The sequence below is a fragment of the Cyrtonyx montezumae genome, unplaced genomic scaffold (genome assembly GCF_038088225.1).
Source record: "Cyrtonyx montezumae isolate F1298 unplaced genomic scaffold, pur_monq_1.0 scaffold_29, whole genome shotgun sequence".
Lineage (NCBI taxonomy): Eukaryota > Metazoa > Chordata > Aves > Galliformes > Odontophoridae > Cyrtonyx > Cyrtonyx montezumae.
The window spans coordinates 3,802,313-3,816,326 of NW_027072033.1; the positions used below are offsets into that span (position 1 = coordinate 3,802,313).

The 14,014-nt window shown below is 40.3% G+C and overlaps 1 protein-coding gene across 2 annotated transcripts; it reads left to right on the forward strand.

Moving 5' to 3' along the window:
• The first annotated feature begins 239 nt into the window (after nucleotides 1-239).
• Nucleotides 240-13,509, forward strand: PLIN2 (perilipin 2). 2 transcript variants are annotated; one of them, XM_065740624.1, is made up of 9 exons: nucleotides 240-323; nucleotides 2,916-2,972; nucleotides 3,055-3,250; nucleotides 3,892-3,974; nucleotides 4,474-4,755; nucleotides 5,033-5,221; nucleotides 5,902-6,036; nucleotides 6,699-6,989; nucleotides 12,984-13,509. In XM_065740624.1, exons 2-9 carry the CDS (start codon nucleotides 2,943-2,945, stop codon nucleotides 13,116-13,118), a joined length of 1,341 nt encoding a protein of 446 aa, XP_065596696.1. In that variant the 5' UTR covers nucleotides 240-323; nucleotides 2,916-2,942; the 3' UTR covers nucleotides 13,119-13,509. The 2 variants fall into 2 exon arrangements, with proteins under 2 accessions (XP_065596696.1, XP_065596697.1); XM_065740625.1 differs by lacking the exon at nucleotides 12,984-13,509 and having other exon boundaries at nucleotides 6,699-7,327.
• The last annotated feature ends 505 nt before the right edge of the window (nucleotides 13,510-14,014 follow it).

The window sequence follows — 14,014 nt, forward strand, 5'->3', positions numbered from 1 at the left end:
CCTTTCCCAGTTGGACGAGATAAAAGGTTTCACGTGACAAGCGAGCGAACTTTTCGTGCGTGACTTACCGCTCCGGGCTCAGCTCCCCGTGGGGGCCGGCGCCGCGCCACAAACGCTCGTCAGCCGCCACCGAGCGGCCGCCCCGCGCGGTCACGCGTTGTCGGGGTTGGGGGCGGGGCGGCGGTGACGCGCGCGACGCGGGGAGGTGTTGCTCTCGCGAGAGCGCGGCCAACGGCGGCCGCTCCCCATAAAAAGAGGGACGCGGCCTCCACCCTCTGCGAGTTCCCGAGCGGCGGCGGCTGTGGCGGCGCGTTCCTCGCAGGGTGAGTACCGCCCCGCTCTCGTCGGCCGTGCGGCGCCGCGGGAGCCCTCGGCGACCTCGAGGTTGGCTCCGCAACATGGCTGAGCTCGGATGCCTCCGTCATCGCCTCGGCCGCTCTGCTGCCCCCGCGGGCGGCGGGAGCCCGTCAGCTGCTCGCCGTGTGCGCGGCTTCTGCGCTGCCTTTGGGGACAGGCCTGAGTGGAGGCTTCTAGAGCCTCTGGATCTCCGTGCTGTAACGGGAAGGAGGTTTATTTCTCCCCAAGGAGGGAGTTAATACGTCCTGCTGTTGACATGCACGTGAAAAGGGAACTGGCGCCGGGCTCTTTGACGCAGCTTGTCGTTCTCTTGCCTTCGTTTATGTGGGTTCCTGTGGATCTTGGAAGTGCTCTGTGAATCTGTGAAAGCAGAGAGTGTGTCTTTGCAGATTTACTTCAGCTGCTCTGCATTTGTAGGGTGAAAATGAAAAAGCAGATTTCATGCAATACCACAGTGTCTGTCTCTTTTTCTCTATTTATTGGGTATGTACAGGAAGAACTACTACTGTGTTCTCCATGGGAATGCATTTTGGTAGATAATAGCGTAGTCTTGCTGACAATTCTCCACAGCTTGTTTCAGTGTGGGCTCACTAGTAAACAATTCTGAACTAGCATAAAGGAAAACTCCTTTGCGTAGTGGAGAAATCAGTGGTCTGGATATTATAGGAATGCAACTTAAGAGCAAGATGAACAGTATAAGCCTTGCATGTGTATTGTGCACAGCACAGAAACTAATGTACTTGCATAGAGAAATAACTTGAGTGAGAGTTGTGCAGATGTTACTGAAATGAATGCTTCTTTGCAATCTTCAAAGTGTACTCAAGATCTGGGCAACAGTGATAGCTCTCATTTTGAACTTGGCTCCATTATGCTAATTGGAGTGAGTAATGAGTAAAACTACTCATGGCAAATTCTTCATTCCTCTTTCAGACATCCTAAGTTAGAGGCTTTGTGAACTGGTATCTTGAAAACACATATACTTCTTTTTCTAATTAGTTGTGAAATTAGGACCAATTGTGTATTTCTCCTAGAAAAATGAACAAATTAATCTACAAGACAGTATTTGAATTTTCTTTGATGAACTGCTGTACTTTAATTTGCACTTCTTCTATGTCATAGAACCCCAGAATTACTGGGGCTGGACAAGACCTCCAAGATCAGCTACCTCTGACCACTATTTTCCCACTAATCCATATCCCTTAGCACAACATTTAGGTGCTTCTTGAGCACCTCCAGTGATGGTGATTCAACTACAGCCCTGGGCAGCCCATTCTAGCATGTGGCCACTCTTTTGGAGAAGAAGTTTTCCTAATGTCCAACCTGAACCCCCTGTGGTGCAACTTGTAGCCATTCCCTCTAGTCCTATTGCTCGTTACACAGGGGAAGAGGCTGACTCCCTCCTTGCCAGATTCTCCTTCAGGTATTTTGTAGAGAGCTACAAGATCTCCTCTGAGCCTCCTGTTGACTAAACATTCCCAGTTTTCTCAGCTGCTCCCCACAAGACCTGTGCTCTAGATCCTTCCCCAGGCTTTGTTATTGTTCTCTGGTCATGCCTCAGTGTCTTTCTTGTAGTGAGAGGCCCAAAACTGAGCATGGTACTTGAGGTGCAGCCTCACAAGAGCTGACAGAGTCAGCTCTGCAGCCCTGTGCAGCACTGGTAGCACTATTTCTGATACAGGCTGGGGTGCCATCAGCCTTCTTGACTGGCTGTCTTGCTTCACTTGTCAGAAGCAAAAAAGGTTTGTGATGTTATTTGTACCCAATGTGAGACTAAGACTAAGAATAAAGTCAAATATTTGCCCAGCCAGTTTGTTATAAGAGTCTTAGCTAGCCGATCCTGTGTATGCAAAGAGGGATGAAGAAAGCAGTAGTAAAAAGATAGAAAATAAAAGCAAGGGCTTGTTATAGAAATGCAGAGAGCTCTCACCACAGTGTGTGTTCCTAGAGTCATGGAATATCACAACAACTCGGAGAAAAAGAAGCATGTACTTTTGTTTTTGTGGAATCCTCATGTAGATACCTTATAGTCCGGTGCTGGCTTATCAACATCAGAAAAGTCTGGGGCCCCACACAAGGCTGAGCTTCTGCATCTTGGGAGCAGCCTGGAATGTGACAGGTGCAGAGGCATTCCTCTTATCTTTCTTGTTCTTGGCACCCTTATGTAGGCAGAGATGCCTTTAGTTGTCTCAAAGATAGCTGTGGAATGCAAGGACAAAAGGAATTTTTTTGTGTGGTGTCTCACACTGCCTCATGTTTCACCAAGCATCTACCAACACCCTAGGTCCATTTCTAACACAGTCTTCCAGCCAAGCCCCAAGAAGTCTTCCACCCTGCCCCAAGCTTGTCTCCTACTTGTATTACCTAACCCAAAGAAAGCAATTAAGAAACAAAGCTTTTAAATTTTAATACAGTAAAACATGAACTTTCTCGCAAGCATGAGCATGTTTAATCCTCTTCATCTTTGGGGTTGATTACATAAGACTCCTTGGTTTGAAAGCCTGGTGTCTAGATAAAGTTGTTTATGAGGACATGCTAATTCTGATATGTTCTTCTCATAGGCTCTGTAAGATTCAAGACCTGAAAAAATGGCATTATCAGCAATTGATCCACAACAGGTAAGTTCAAGTAAGCACTGTAGGGTTTTTTAACAGTCTAACTTAGAAAAATGAGTCAACTAACTTCTTTCTTTTTAAACAGAACATTGTGTCAAGGGTAGCAAACCTTCCTTTGGTGAGCTCCACCTATGATATGGTGTCTACAGCCTACATCACCACGAAGGATAACCATCCCTATTTGAAGTCAGTATGTGAGATAGCAGAGAAAGGAGTGAAGACAATTACTTCAGTAGCCATGACAAGTGCTATGCCTATCATCCAGAAACTGGAACCGCAAAGTAAGGCTAATATGTGATTGTTGATAACTTTAATTCAACTGATTGTTTTTCTTTATGTCCCGATGTGTTTACAGTTTAATGTAATTGTACTGGTTTTGAGCTGACTGGAGCTGTTGCATTGCTTATTGAGTAACTTATGTAACTGATTACAGGATGGGTATAATTTGGGGAGGGGGAATTCCAGATGCTATGCACATTCAAGCTTCTGTAATGCTGTACTGACTGGCTCCTTTTGACTTGCAAGGTGGTTACGTAGTCTCTTGCTCAACACCTTCCTCATCCTTCACCTACTTTCAAGCTCTACTTTGTACTTTCTCTCACAGAGAACAACTTGTGGTTGAATTTGGCAACTGTGTCACAAGACTGTTGTAACCAATACCCTTTGTTTCCTAATCTGGCAGAAGGCCTGATGCCTCAGCTTGTTGCGAAAGTAGCTTGTAAAATCTTAAGAAAAAACTTTGTCAGCAAGTGAGCTTGTTTGAGGCAACTAACTCAAAAGAAAGCTGCTTTTGCCATAAATCTCACTGAAAAGGGGGGAGAAACTATTGAGTGTGCTGTTGCATGAGCTCTGTTTCAAGAAAAAGTATAAGCTGGACTCAAGGCAAACCAAAGCCTTAAATCAACTATTATTTCTTCTGTAGTTGTGGTTGCCAACAACTATGCATGTATAGGTCTTGATAAAATTGAAGAGAGACTTCCTATACTGAATCAACCCACTGACAAGGTAAGTCTTTTATGTGTACATAATACTAAGCAGAAGAACATGTATATTGTTTGTATTTTCTGTTCTCTTAAAATGCAAAGAAGAGAGTTTCTATAAACTGCACTGGCTTCACAGATTAGAAGCCATGAGGAGATAAAAGGGCATTTCTGTAGAACAGTTTCTTGCTTTTAGGAAATCATTAAGCCCTGTTTATTTTTTTCTTTAAAAGAAGCTAGACCACTATTTGACATAGATATATACAGCTAATCTTCACTAGTGGGAGTTTTCTTTAAGTATCTTTTCCTGTGCAATATGAATCAAGATGTGTGATTAGATTGCTAAAGAGTTTTGAGCTGAAGGCTGCATGGTAGTCTTTTTCTCATCTGTGTGCTTTTAAAATGCAGTTTACTTTTAGGTAACTGAGACTTGTAAAAGCTTTAGCATATCTGTTTCTGGGGTTATGTAGCTCTCCCTAGCAAATTTTATTCATGTTTGTGAACTAATCTGTTTTCTTTGTCAGGTTGTCGCCAATGCTAAGGGTGTAGTTGTTGGAGCCAGAGAAGCTGTAACAACCACTGTGACTGGTGCCAAGGAAACTGTTGCTCACAAAATCACTGGAGTTGTGGGCAAGACTAAAGAAGCAGTGCAAGACAGTGTAGAAATTACTAAGTCTGTTGTCAATGGTGGCATTAACACTGTCTTGGGAAGTCGTGTGGTGCAGATGATGAGCAGTGGAATGGACAGTGCTCTCACTAAATCGGAGACCCTTGTTGACCAGTATCTTCCTCTTACAGAAGCAGAACTAGGTAATAAGGCCAATTCAAGGTTTAATTTTGTTGATATACTTATACTGGAGAAAAATAAGCAATCATCTGTTTACTAGTTGCTTACAGTAAAGAGAGAGCATGTGCTTCCTAAACTGCCTTGCTGATTGGCAGTCAAGCAGAATGAATTTTAGGTTCCCATATCTAGAAACTAAGCTTCTGGTTAAGAGTATGAACAAATCTAGTCTTCAGTTGTTATTAAGCAAACAGTCTTAGAAAGCTTTCTTCCACTGGTAAATCTTCCTTTCCGATTACCTAGAAAAAGAAGCCGCAAAAGTTGAAGGTTTTGAAGTTGGAGTTCAAAAGCCAAGTTACTATGTTCGACTAGGATCTCTGTCTTCAAAGTTCCGTGCACGTGCCTACCAGCAAGCCTTAAACAAAGTGAGAGATGCTAAACAGAAAAGCCAGGAGACAATTTCTCAGCTCCACAACACTGTTAGTCTGGTAAGTTTAAACTTTTACTTTAGGTATAAAATGCAAATGGTGTAGTGTTAGAGTGCAAAGAAAAGTGACGTGGGAAAATGGGATTGCTCCCTGATTAAACTCACTCTCAAAATATAGGGAACTTCACACTTGGTGCTTTTCACAACCCAACAGAAGAGGTCCTAAAACTGATCTGTAGTCTACCAGTTGCTTTTAGTTTTAAGCGCTGCAGAAATAAAATAATACGTTTTAAAAAAATCACTTTCTTCACTAAATTGTATCAAAAGCACTATCTTGCAATTTGGAAACACTTCAGAGCTTTACTTAATTCCTCTACATTAACAAAACTAAAGTAGGATTCTTCATGCACTTGCTCTTCTTGCTGTTGGTGTTTGAGCATTCCTGGGTCCTTCAGTAATCTGATCCTGACTGTACACCTTTATGTACAACAAAGTGTACATAAAGTTACAGCCTTCTGTGTACTTCCATTTCCTTTGTGTAGGAAGTTAGTGGGGGACTGTAAAATAGTTCAGGTAGGAGAAGTAACTGCTTCCAGTTTTCTAGTTTTCTCTTTGAAGAGAAGCAATGCACTACATCCCCCAAAGTCACTTATCCTAAACTTCAGATGCTTAAAGAGTTACAAAGCCCTAATTAAATTGTTTTGGACTCTTTCTTTACTTCCTTGTTTGGCTGTATTACAGATCGAGTATGCCAGAAAGAACATGAATAGTGCCAATCAGAAACTTCTTGGTGCTCAGGAAAAGCTTTATCAATCCTGGGTAGAATGGAAGAAAAATACAGGTCAAAATGATGGTGATGAATCGCATAGTGCTGAGGTAAATAGATGTAAATGTAAACTAGAAATAAATGCATTGCATGCTGTCAAGGTAATATTGGCAAACTAATAGACTGTATAGTACACAACATCTTTACAGCACAGAATACTTATGAGCAAATGTGGAATTTGAATGCTGAAGTCCAGGGCAACTGCTAGTGATTACTACAAAATGTAGAGGATATCCTAACTCTTAAACAAGCCTACTTTTTTGCAAGCACTACAGGATTAATTTTATTTTCAAAAGAGTAGTCCTCCTGCTCAACATATGAGCTTGTTTGGATAGCTATATCTAGATCAGCTAAGATTCACTTACCTTATATGGCCAGAACAGAAATAGCAGCTTGTTAGTATAAAGCAATTTGACTCATACGTAGCTTTAAACAGTGGCTCATTGACTAGAATATACTTGCTATGATTTCTTATCTAGAGATGAAATAAGAGCTTGCTTATCTGTTCTTAGGAAGAAACTATCAGTGTTTCTGTTCCTTAAAGTACTTGAACATCAAAGAAACCAAGTACTTTCAAGTTATCTCTGATTCTTCATTCTTAAACACTATTACATTATCTTCTATATCTTTTGTCCTTGTTGTTCTCCTTTGTCTCTTAAGTGACATATAGTCATGACTAATACACTGATGGGCTGTCATACTTTGTTTCTAGCACATTGAGTCAAGAACTCTAGCTATTGCACAGAGCCTCACTCAGCAGCTTCAAACCACCTGCCTCACACTGGTTACAAGCATACAGGGGCTGCCACAGAGTGTGCAGGATCAGGTTTACAGTGTTCGCTCGATGGCTGGTGATGTCTACGAAATCTTCCGATCAGCATCTTCCTTCCAGGAACTATCAGACAGCTTCCTTTCTACTAGCAAAGGACAGCTGAAGAAGATGAAGGAGTCTCTGGATGATGTGATGGATTATCTTGTTAACAACACACCACTCAACTGGCTGGTAGGTCCCTTTTACCCACAACTGCCTGGCACTCAGCATGCTGAGAACGAAGGTGAAGGGGAGAAAAATTCCAGCCAGGAAGACAAACAGCTTGAACACACTATTGAATAAACTGCACAGCATGTGTGTACCCTGCACACTGGCCAAACAAGTGATGTTTAACAACTGTAGCTGTCAAAAAGCCTTGGAGAAAAAAACTTGGAGTGGTGAGAGGAGGCACTCTCCCACAAATGAGTTGCAAAGCTATTCTAATCACATATTTGTTTTAAGTGCCTAAGAATTGGCAGCTTACAGTTGTCAGGATGCCTTGTTTGTCTGAAGTCAAGAAACCTCACCTTTGCTTACAGTACTTGCTTTTAATTGTGATATATCTAATTTAGAGTATTTCATTTGTTGTTTATTTCTTATCAAAATAATCAGAGAATGGCTTGTGTTGGGAAGGACTTCCAAGGACCATCAGGTTGCAAGCCTCCTTGTGTGGGAAAGATTGCCAACTTCTAGGTCAAGCACTAGACCAGATTGTCCTGGGCCCCATCTAACCTGACCCTGATTGCCTCCAGGGGTGGGATATCCGCAGCCTCTCTGGACAGCCTGTTCCAGGACCTTACCCACCCTCTCAGTGAAAATCTTCCCTTACATCTAATTTAAATCTTCCCTTCTTTAGTGTAAAACCATTCCCCCTTTTCCTATCAATATGTACCCATGGGTGGAAAAAAAAACCCAGAAGTTGATTTCCCTTCTGTTTACAATCCCCCTTTAAGTATTGTTAGGCCATAACAAGACTTCCACCCAGCTTTCTCCAGACTGAACAAGCCCAGCTCCTTCAGCCTGTCTTTATATGAGAGTTGCTTCCATCTGCTGATCATTCTTGTGGCCCTCCTCTGGAGCCTCTCCAAAAGCTTAGTATCTTCCCTGAGTTGGCAGCCCCAGACCTGGTTGCATTACTCCAGATGGGGCCTCATAAGGATGGAGTAGAGAGGAATGCTTGCTTTCCTCACCCTGCTGGCCACCCCTGTTCTGATGCAGCCCAGGGTACCTTTGGTCTTTTGGGCTGCAGTGCATGCTGTTTGCTCATGTTAAACTTTTCATCTCCCAGGACCCCTCAATACTTCTCAGCAGGACTGCTCTCAAGAACTTCTCCCAGACTTTATACTTATCTAAGATTACACAAGTATGAAACTTGCACTTCTCTTTGAACTTTAAGTTCAAAGGGTCACACCTTTCAAGTTTATCAACATCCCTCTGTTTGGCATCCCTTTCTGTATATCAGCTGCACCACACAGCTTGGTGTCATCAGCAAACTTGCTGAGGGTGCACTTGATCTAATCATTTATGTTACTGATAAAGTTGTTGAAGAGTACTGGTCCTAAGTCAGACTGCTGGGACCATTCATTTCTAGCTTGCACCTGGACATGGAGTCATTGAGCATAACTGTATGTCTGTGACCTTCCAGCCAAGTCCTTATCTGCTAAGTAGTCCACCCTTCAAATGTGTATCTCTCCAATCTAGAGATAAGGATGTGATGGGGGACCATGTCAAAGGCCTTGCAGATGTCCAGTATATAATAGCCTTACAAGATATGAAATGCATTTAAAAGCTTTGCATTCTAGCTAGGTATACTTACATTCCATATTTGCTGCAGATTATGCATTTATTTTGTATGTGGCTGTCTTAAACGAACTGCTGCATAGTTCATGATAATAAGTGCAGATATCCAAAGCTGAAAGTGGGGTTTCTGACTGTGTCAGCTGGAATTACTTAAATGCTGTGCCAGTGCACTTACTAACAATACAATTGTATTACACAGCAAGTTGTCTAAATCATTATCAAAGTGTATTTTTCTTAACACAGTATAAAGACAAGATTCATGCTGTTTGTACCCAGGTGCCTGCTGTTGTATGCTTCTTTTGTAGCAACTTTTTGTAATTCATTTTGTACCTTAGTAATAAATGCTTCAGCAGCCAAAGTCTGTCTCCATTTGAATGGTGTGCAAAACATGTAACTTGCTGTTCAGTGACTCTTTCAAACTGGGTCTGAGAGAAAGCAAGCTTACAATGCGGAAGTAGACGTTAAAAGTGTGTGTATGTGTGTAGATAAGTAATGTTTTGCTGCAGCATTTCCTTCCTCCTTTTGAGTTCTTGTGTACCCTTCCATTCAGTCTGTGCTTTTCTGTTGCATTTTTTGGTGCTTACTCTTACCTGCCTTATAATGATCTAGGTTGTGAACTTGCAGGTGGCCTTACAGTGACTAAAAAGGATATAAACAGAAGTCAGTGCTCCCTTTCCTTTAGGTGTTCTCAGAGTATTAGAATCCCAGCTACCTCCTTTGACTGCTGGCTCCCTAAAACCATTATAATTCATTAATTTCTTTAATATTATGTATCCTCTTTTGATCTTGTCTTGAGTGTTAAATTCATATTAGTTTTTGGAGTTGTTCACCAATAAGTCATGTGATTCCTTGGTATAGAAGGGAATTACTCAGAAATAAGCTTCCTTGGTTTAGAGCCCTCCAGGTAAATTTTATGCTCTGTGCATTGCAGTCATTTAATGTAGCAATGATGGCTTTGGTTTCAGAGGTCATCAAATAGCGTGATATAAAACTAGAGTTCAAAATAAGTCTGTCACACAAAGATACATTTAGGTGGCATTTGATACATGGAGCAGAATCTCCTTCCTGGTATGGTTATGAGCGCTAAAGCAAGCTGTATACAGTCTAACCTTCTTATGGGAGTGGACTGGGACTTCTGGGATGTTTAAAAGTGTAGTAAACGAAATTGTAAGGACAGAGGACTATGGATCAAGATTTCAGAAAATCCAGTTTTAAATACTTGCTTTTTGTACATGGGATTTTTAAGTCTAAGTTAACGTGAGGCAGCAAGGTATCTCTTTGCATCTAGAGCCTGAGTTAAGTCTCTTGTAATTCTTTCAGGGATTGATTTTGTTTTAAGTATTGACCAAGTTCTTTTTGATCTCTTTGTAATAAGAGTTATAGGGTGCATCCTTTGTAGCAATGCTTTGGAACAGAGTGGGGCTAATCAGGTCTGCAAGCAGCTGTTAATTCAAAGAAGGGGATCTCCCAATTTATGCGTATCTTTTAAAGCTCCAGTATGGCTGTGGACCTTCATATTGAAAAGATGATCAAATAAGATATATGAATGGCTTGCTGTCTGAGGACTGAGAAATAAACAGTAGCTGTTGATATTACAGCAACAGTAATATCTTTCTGTTCTGCCTTAAATTGCACTGTAGGAACGTATTCTTTTAGAGGATTGTCTAGCTTTACTAATTATCAGCAAGAGGACAAAATAGAAAGCAAGGAAAAAATTTCCTTGTCAAGTCCTGAGAAATATTAATCTCAGGGGGTGTTGTTGGGTAGCTTCTGTGGAAGTTATTTTAATTTTTTCAGCTGAGTTACAGCTGGCGTCCACAGAGAGCAAATGGAGGGATGTATAGTTATTTATATAATTGGGCTGACAGTCTTTTCATACCACAACACTGTATAAAAGTTTTTTATCATTCTACTGTGGTTTCTTCTTTAATTTGTGTAGAAAGCAGGTGTGCAGAATATAAGAACCCCTGGTCGGTGGATGAGAAGGCTAAGTAATGGTGGTTTAATATGTTCCCAAGTTATTTATTAAATACAAGTCCTTGGATTTAAATTGTTAGGTTTTTCCTAATGAGGACAGCACTGAGTGCTTGAACTGAACTGCAGCACTAACTTGTATGGATACATTCTTGCTGGTAATCTAGATAGATTATCCTTGGACTCTATTGTAATTACAACGCTCTAAATAAAATTTGGTGACTTCTATCACAGTTAGAAAGGATGTCTAGTAAAATGCCTGGTAGAGTTAAAGATGACTTAGATATCTTCCAAAGTCATATTCATTGCAATAGTATATGAAAACCCATGGACTAAAATTGACTGGCATTCTAATAACATCTGAAAACTCAGTTGGAACGAAGAAATCCTAAAATATTAACAAGAGTCTACTCATAAATGGTCTCTGTAATCTTACTTGTTTCTTCATTATTGTATATATCAAACAGTTCAGGTAGACTATACAGAAACATAGAATCATCAGATTAGAATACTTCTAGTTCCAAAGTAGGTGGGGGTTTTGTTCAGGCTAGAGAGGTCTTACATTTTATGGGAACATGGAAGTTGGAAGAGACCTCAAATATCTTGTTCCATTCATGAAGCTTTCATTTTCCAATCTCATGTAGCAGAGAGCCATTCTATTGTTGCTTTTCAGTTAGTGATGATGTGTTAAATACAAGCATTTATAATAATAATATGTAATAATATATATAATATATAATATGTAATAATATATAATAATATATATAATATAATATATATAGTAATAAAAACCTCCTCATAGTGCAGAAGTTTCACAAGTATATCTATAGCAACGTACAGATTGGCAAAATCCAAATTACAAGTTTTGTGTAAGCAATAGACTTCCTGGGTTACAGCTAGTTTGCCTCAAACTGGAGAGAAAAAAAAAGTGAAAAGCTTTTGCAATCAATTCTGTACATCACAACTTTTTGTAGTATTTTCTAAAGGTTGCAGTAATACTATGGAGCTAGTGAAATAGTGAAAGAATTTAGGAACAAGCAACAAATAATTTCTGTGCTTTAAAAAAAATAGCTCATCAGTTAATTAGTAAATTAACCTTTCTCTAAAGTAAATTAACCTTTCTCTAACCCAGCTGGTTAAAGAGAGACATAAAAATAGAAAGATGAGCATAACTTTATTACTTTTTAAGCGTGATCTGTTCACTATTTGCTTAATCAGCAAACATTAATAGTAGCAGCTCACTGGTGATGTTGTGTAGTGTTTTGTTAAATTACTATGACTGAAAACTGATCTCTTTTGGATAATACAGTCTGTTAGCTAAAGACAAGTTCTTATTCTGAAAATGTATAGAACAAGAACTACTCCACTTGCTAGTGGCTCAGGTCTAAAAAAAATAGCAAAATAAAGAAGTATGAGTTCAAAACTAAGTTAAATTTACATTCTCATTTGGTTTCTACAAGAGCAGAACTGCTTAAGTATGTTTTGCATAACTCCATGCAAGGACTCTATAATATGCTAGTCCACCTACCAGGGTCTAACAGAATCTTACAGAGGAGTGGTATGAAGAAACGTTGTAGCTGACTTTATTCTTTCTTGCGTGCATTGACTTAATAGTTTGTTTCAAGTTCTTATCAGCTATGAAATGAGAATATAACTGAACACGAAGGTGATATGAAAGTGAATCGCATCAGGAATTTGTGTTACTTTGGCTACACTGGTGTGCAGATAGTAGCATGTTCTAAAATAATATAGCAAGTTGAAAGCTGAGATAAATGATACTGAGACAAACCCTGTTTTGCTCTGCTGTGCTGATACGCTCCAATTTTAAATAGTTTTGTAGCTATGAACATCTTACAAGTATGTTAATGGAGCTAACTGCTTATAGAATCTATCCCTAAGGAAATTAAGAAAACACAAACTATTTAGTCAGAGAGGTTGATTACCACATGATCAATAGGATCAACACAGATAGAAATATAATAGAAGTATCTTGTTCCTAGGTTGTAGTGAAAGTTATCACTGGTCAGACATAGACATTGAGGATGGTCGTGTGCCTTACTCATTCTAAATACTGAATCATGTGGTGGTTTGAATGGAAAGGACATCCAATTCCAAGTCCCTTGCTGTGGGCAGGAATATTTCCCACTAAATCAGGCTGCCCAAGGCTCCATCCAGCCTTTTTGGCTCTGTTCCATGTCTGCTGTAAAGTCCTGTCTTCTAAGCAACTGATTTATAGCTTGTGTAATATTTGGTCTTAATATCACGTTTGTGACTGAGCATAAATAACTATGTATTTAGAATTTTGGGTCTGATTTCTAGAAATGCTGAAGGTCTTCAAGTCTTTATTTCAGTCAGGAGTACTACAAACTTGAGTTCTACTTTTGAATTTGTTTAAATTTTGTTCCTATGCAGGTTCCAGATTTCACTATTACAGACCTGTCTTCAGAGTCAGATGATATCCCAGACATTTTGGGTTTGGACGAAGAAGATCAACAAGACTTTTCACGCACAAATGGCCCATACACTACTGGGCAGAGAGCTGAATGAAGAGAAACAGAAAACTGTGTTTTTGATACATTGTATTTTTGCCATGTTTAACTTATATTTTTCCTTTTAAAAGTCAAATCTAGCTAGCTTTGGACTTTTTTTTTTTTTTAATCAGTGCTGTTTGTTTTAGCTGCATCAAAATTCTTGAGTACACCTTCTAAGGACTGCATGCTAGATTTATTCACTAGTGTTTGTGTCAAGCTCCTGCTACAAGCCAGGTATAGCCTAATGAGCATATCCAATGTTCTAATATTTGCTATTTATTTGTATAGCTGGTTGTTCTCCTGTTGGCAATAGCCAAGAGAACACCCCAGTGCTTTGGATAAAGGGCTGCCAACAAAAGGAGTTTATGAGGATTTGCCCCACAGCTTCTTCCAGTCTTCACAAAAAACAAAACAAAAAAAGAAAAAACCCAACCAAACAACAACAACAAAAAAACCAACCTCTTCTGCATCTACCTCTTTGCTGCTGGGAGGGGCAGAACCAGATTCTCTCAGGTTCATTTTTTTTAGACTCTGCACCCTAACAGCGTAGAGGAGGCTCCCTTTGGTGTGGGTGCACAACAGGATATTCCTTCTCTCCACTTCGCCTTCTGCGTGCAAAAATGCTGGCCATCCTGGTGTGAGGCCTCAAGACTAGGGGAAATACTTGAAAAGGGAGCGGAGCAGGAGTAAGGATGGCAGTTAGAAACGGAGGGGAAAGATGCTGGGAAGCAAAAGGGAATAGAGAAGGGAAAGGCAGAAGCAGATTTGTGATTAAAAGAAGAAAAAAAGTACGAAAGCGAACTGAAGATAGGGGTGTTTCTGTTGTCAGTGGTAATCTTTTCACGATTATAGATAAATAAACCCCGAGTTAAGTGTTTGCTGGGAAATGCCGAACCCGCGCTGCGTGCGCAC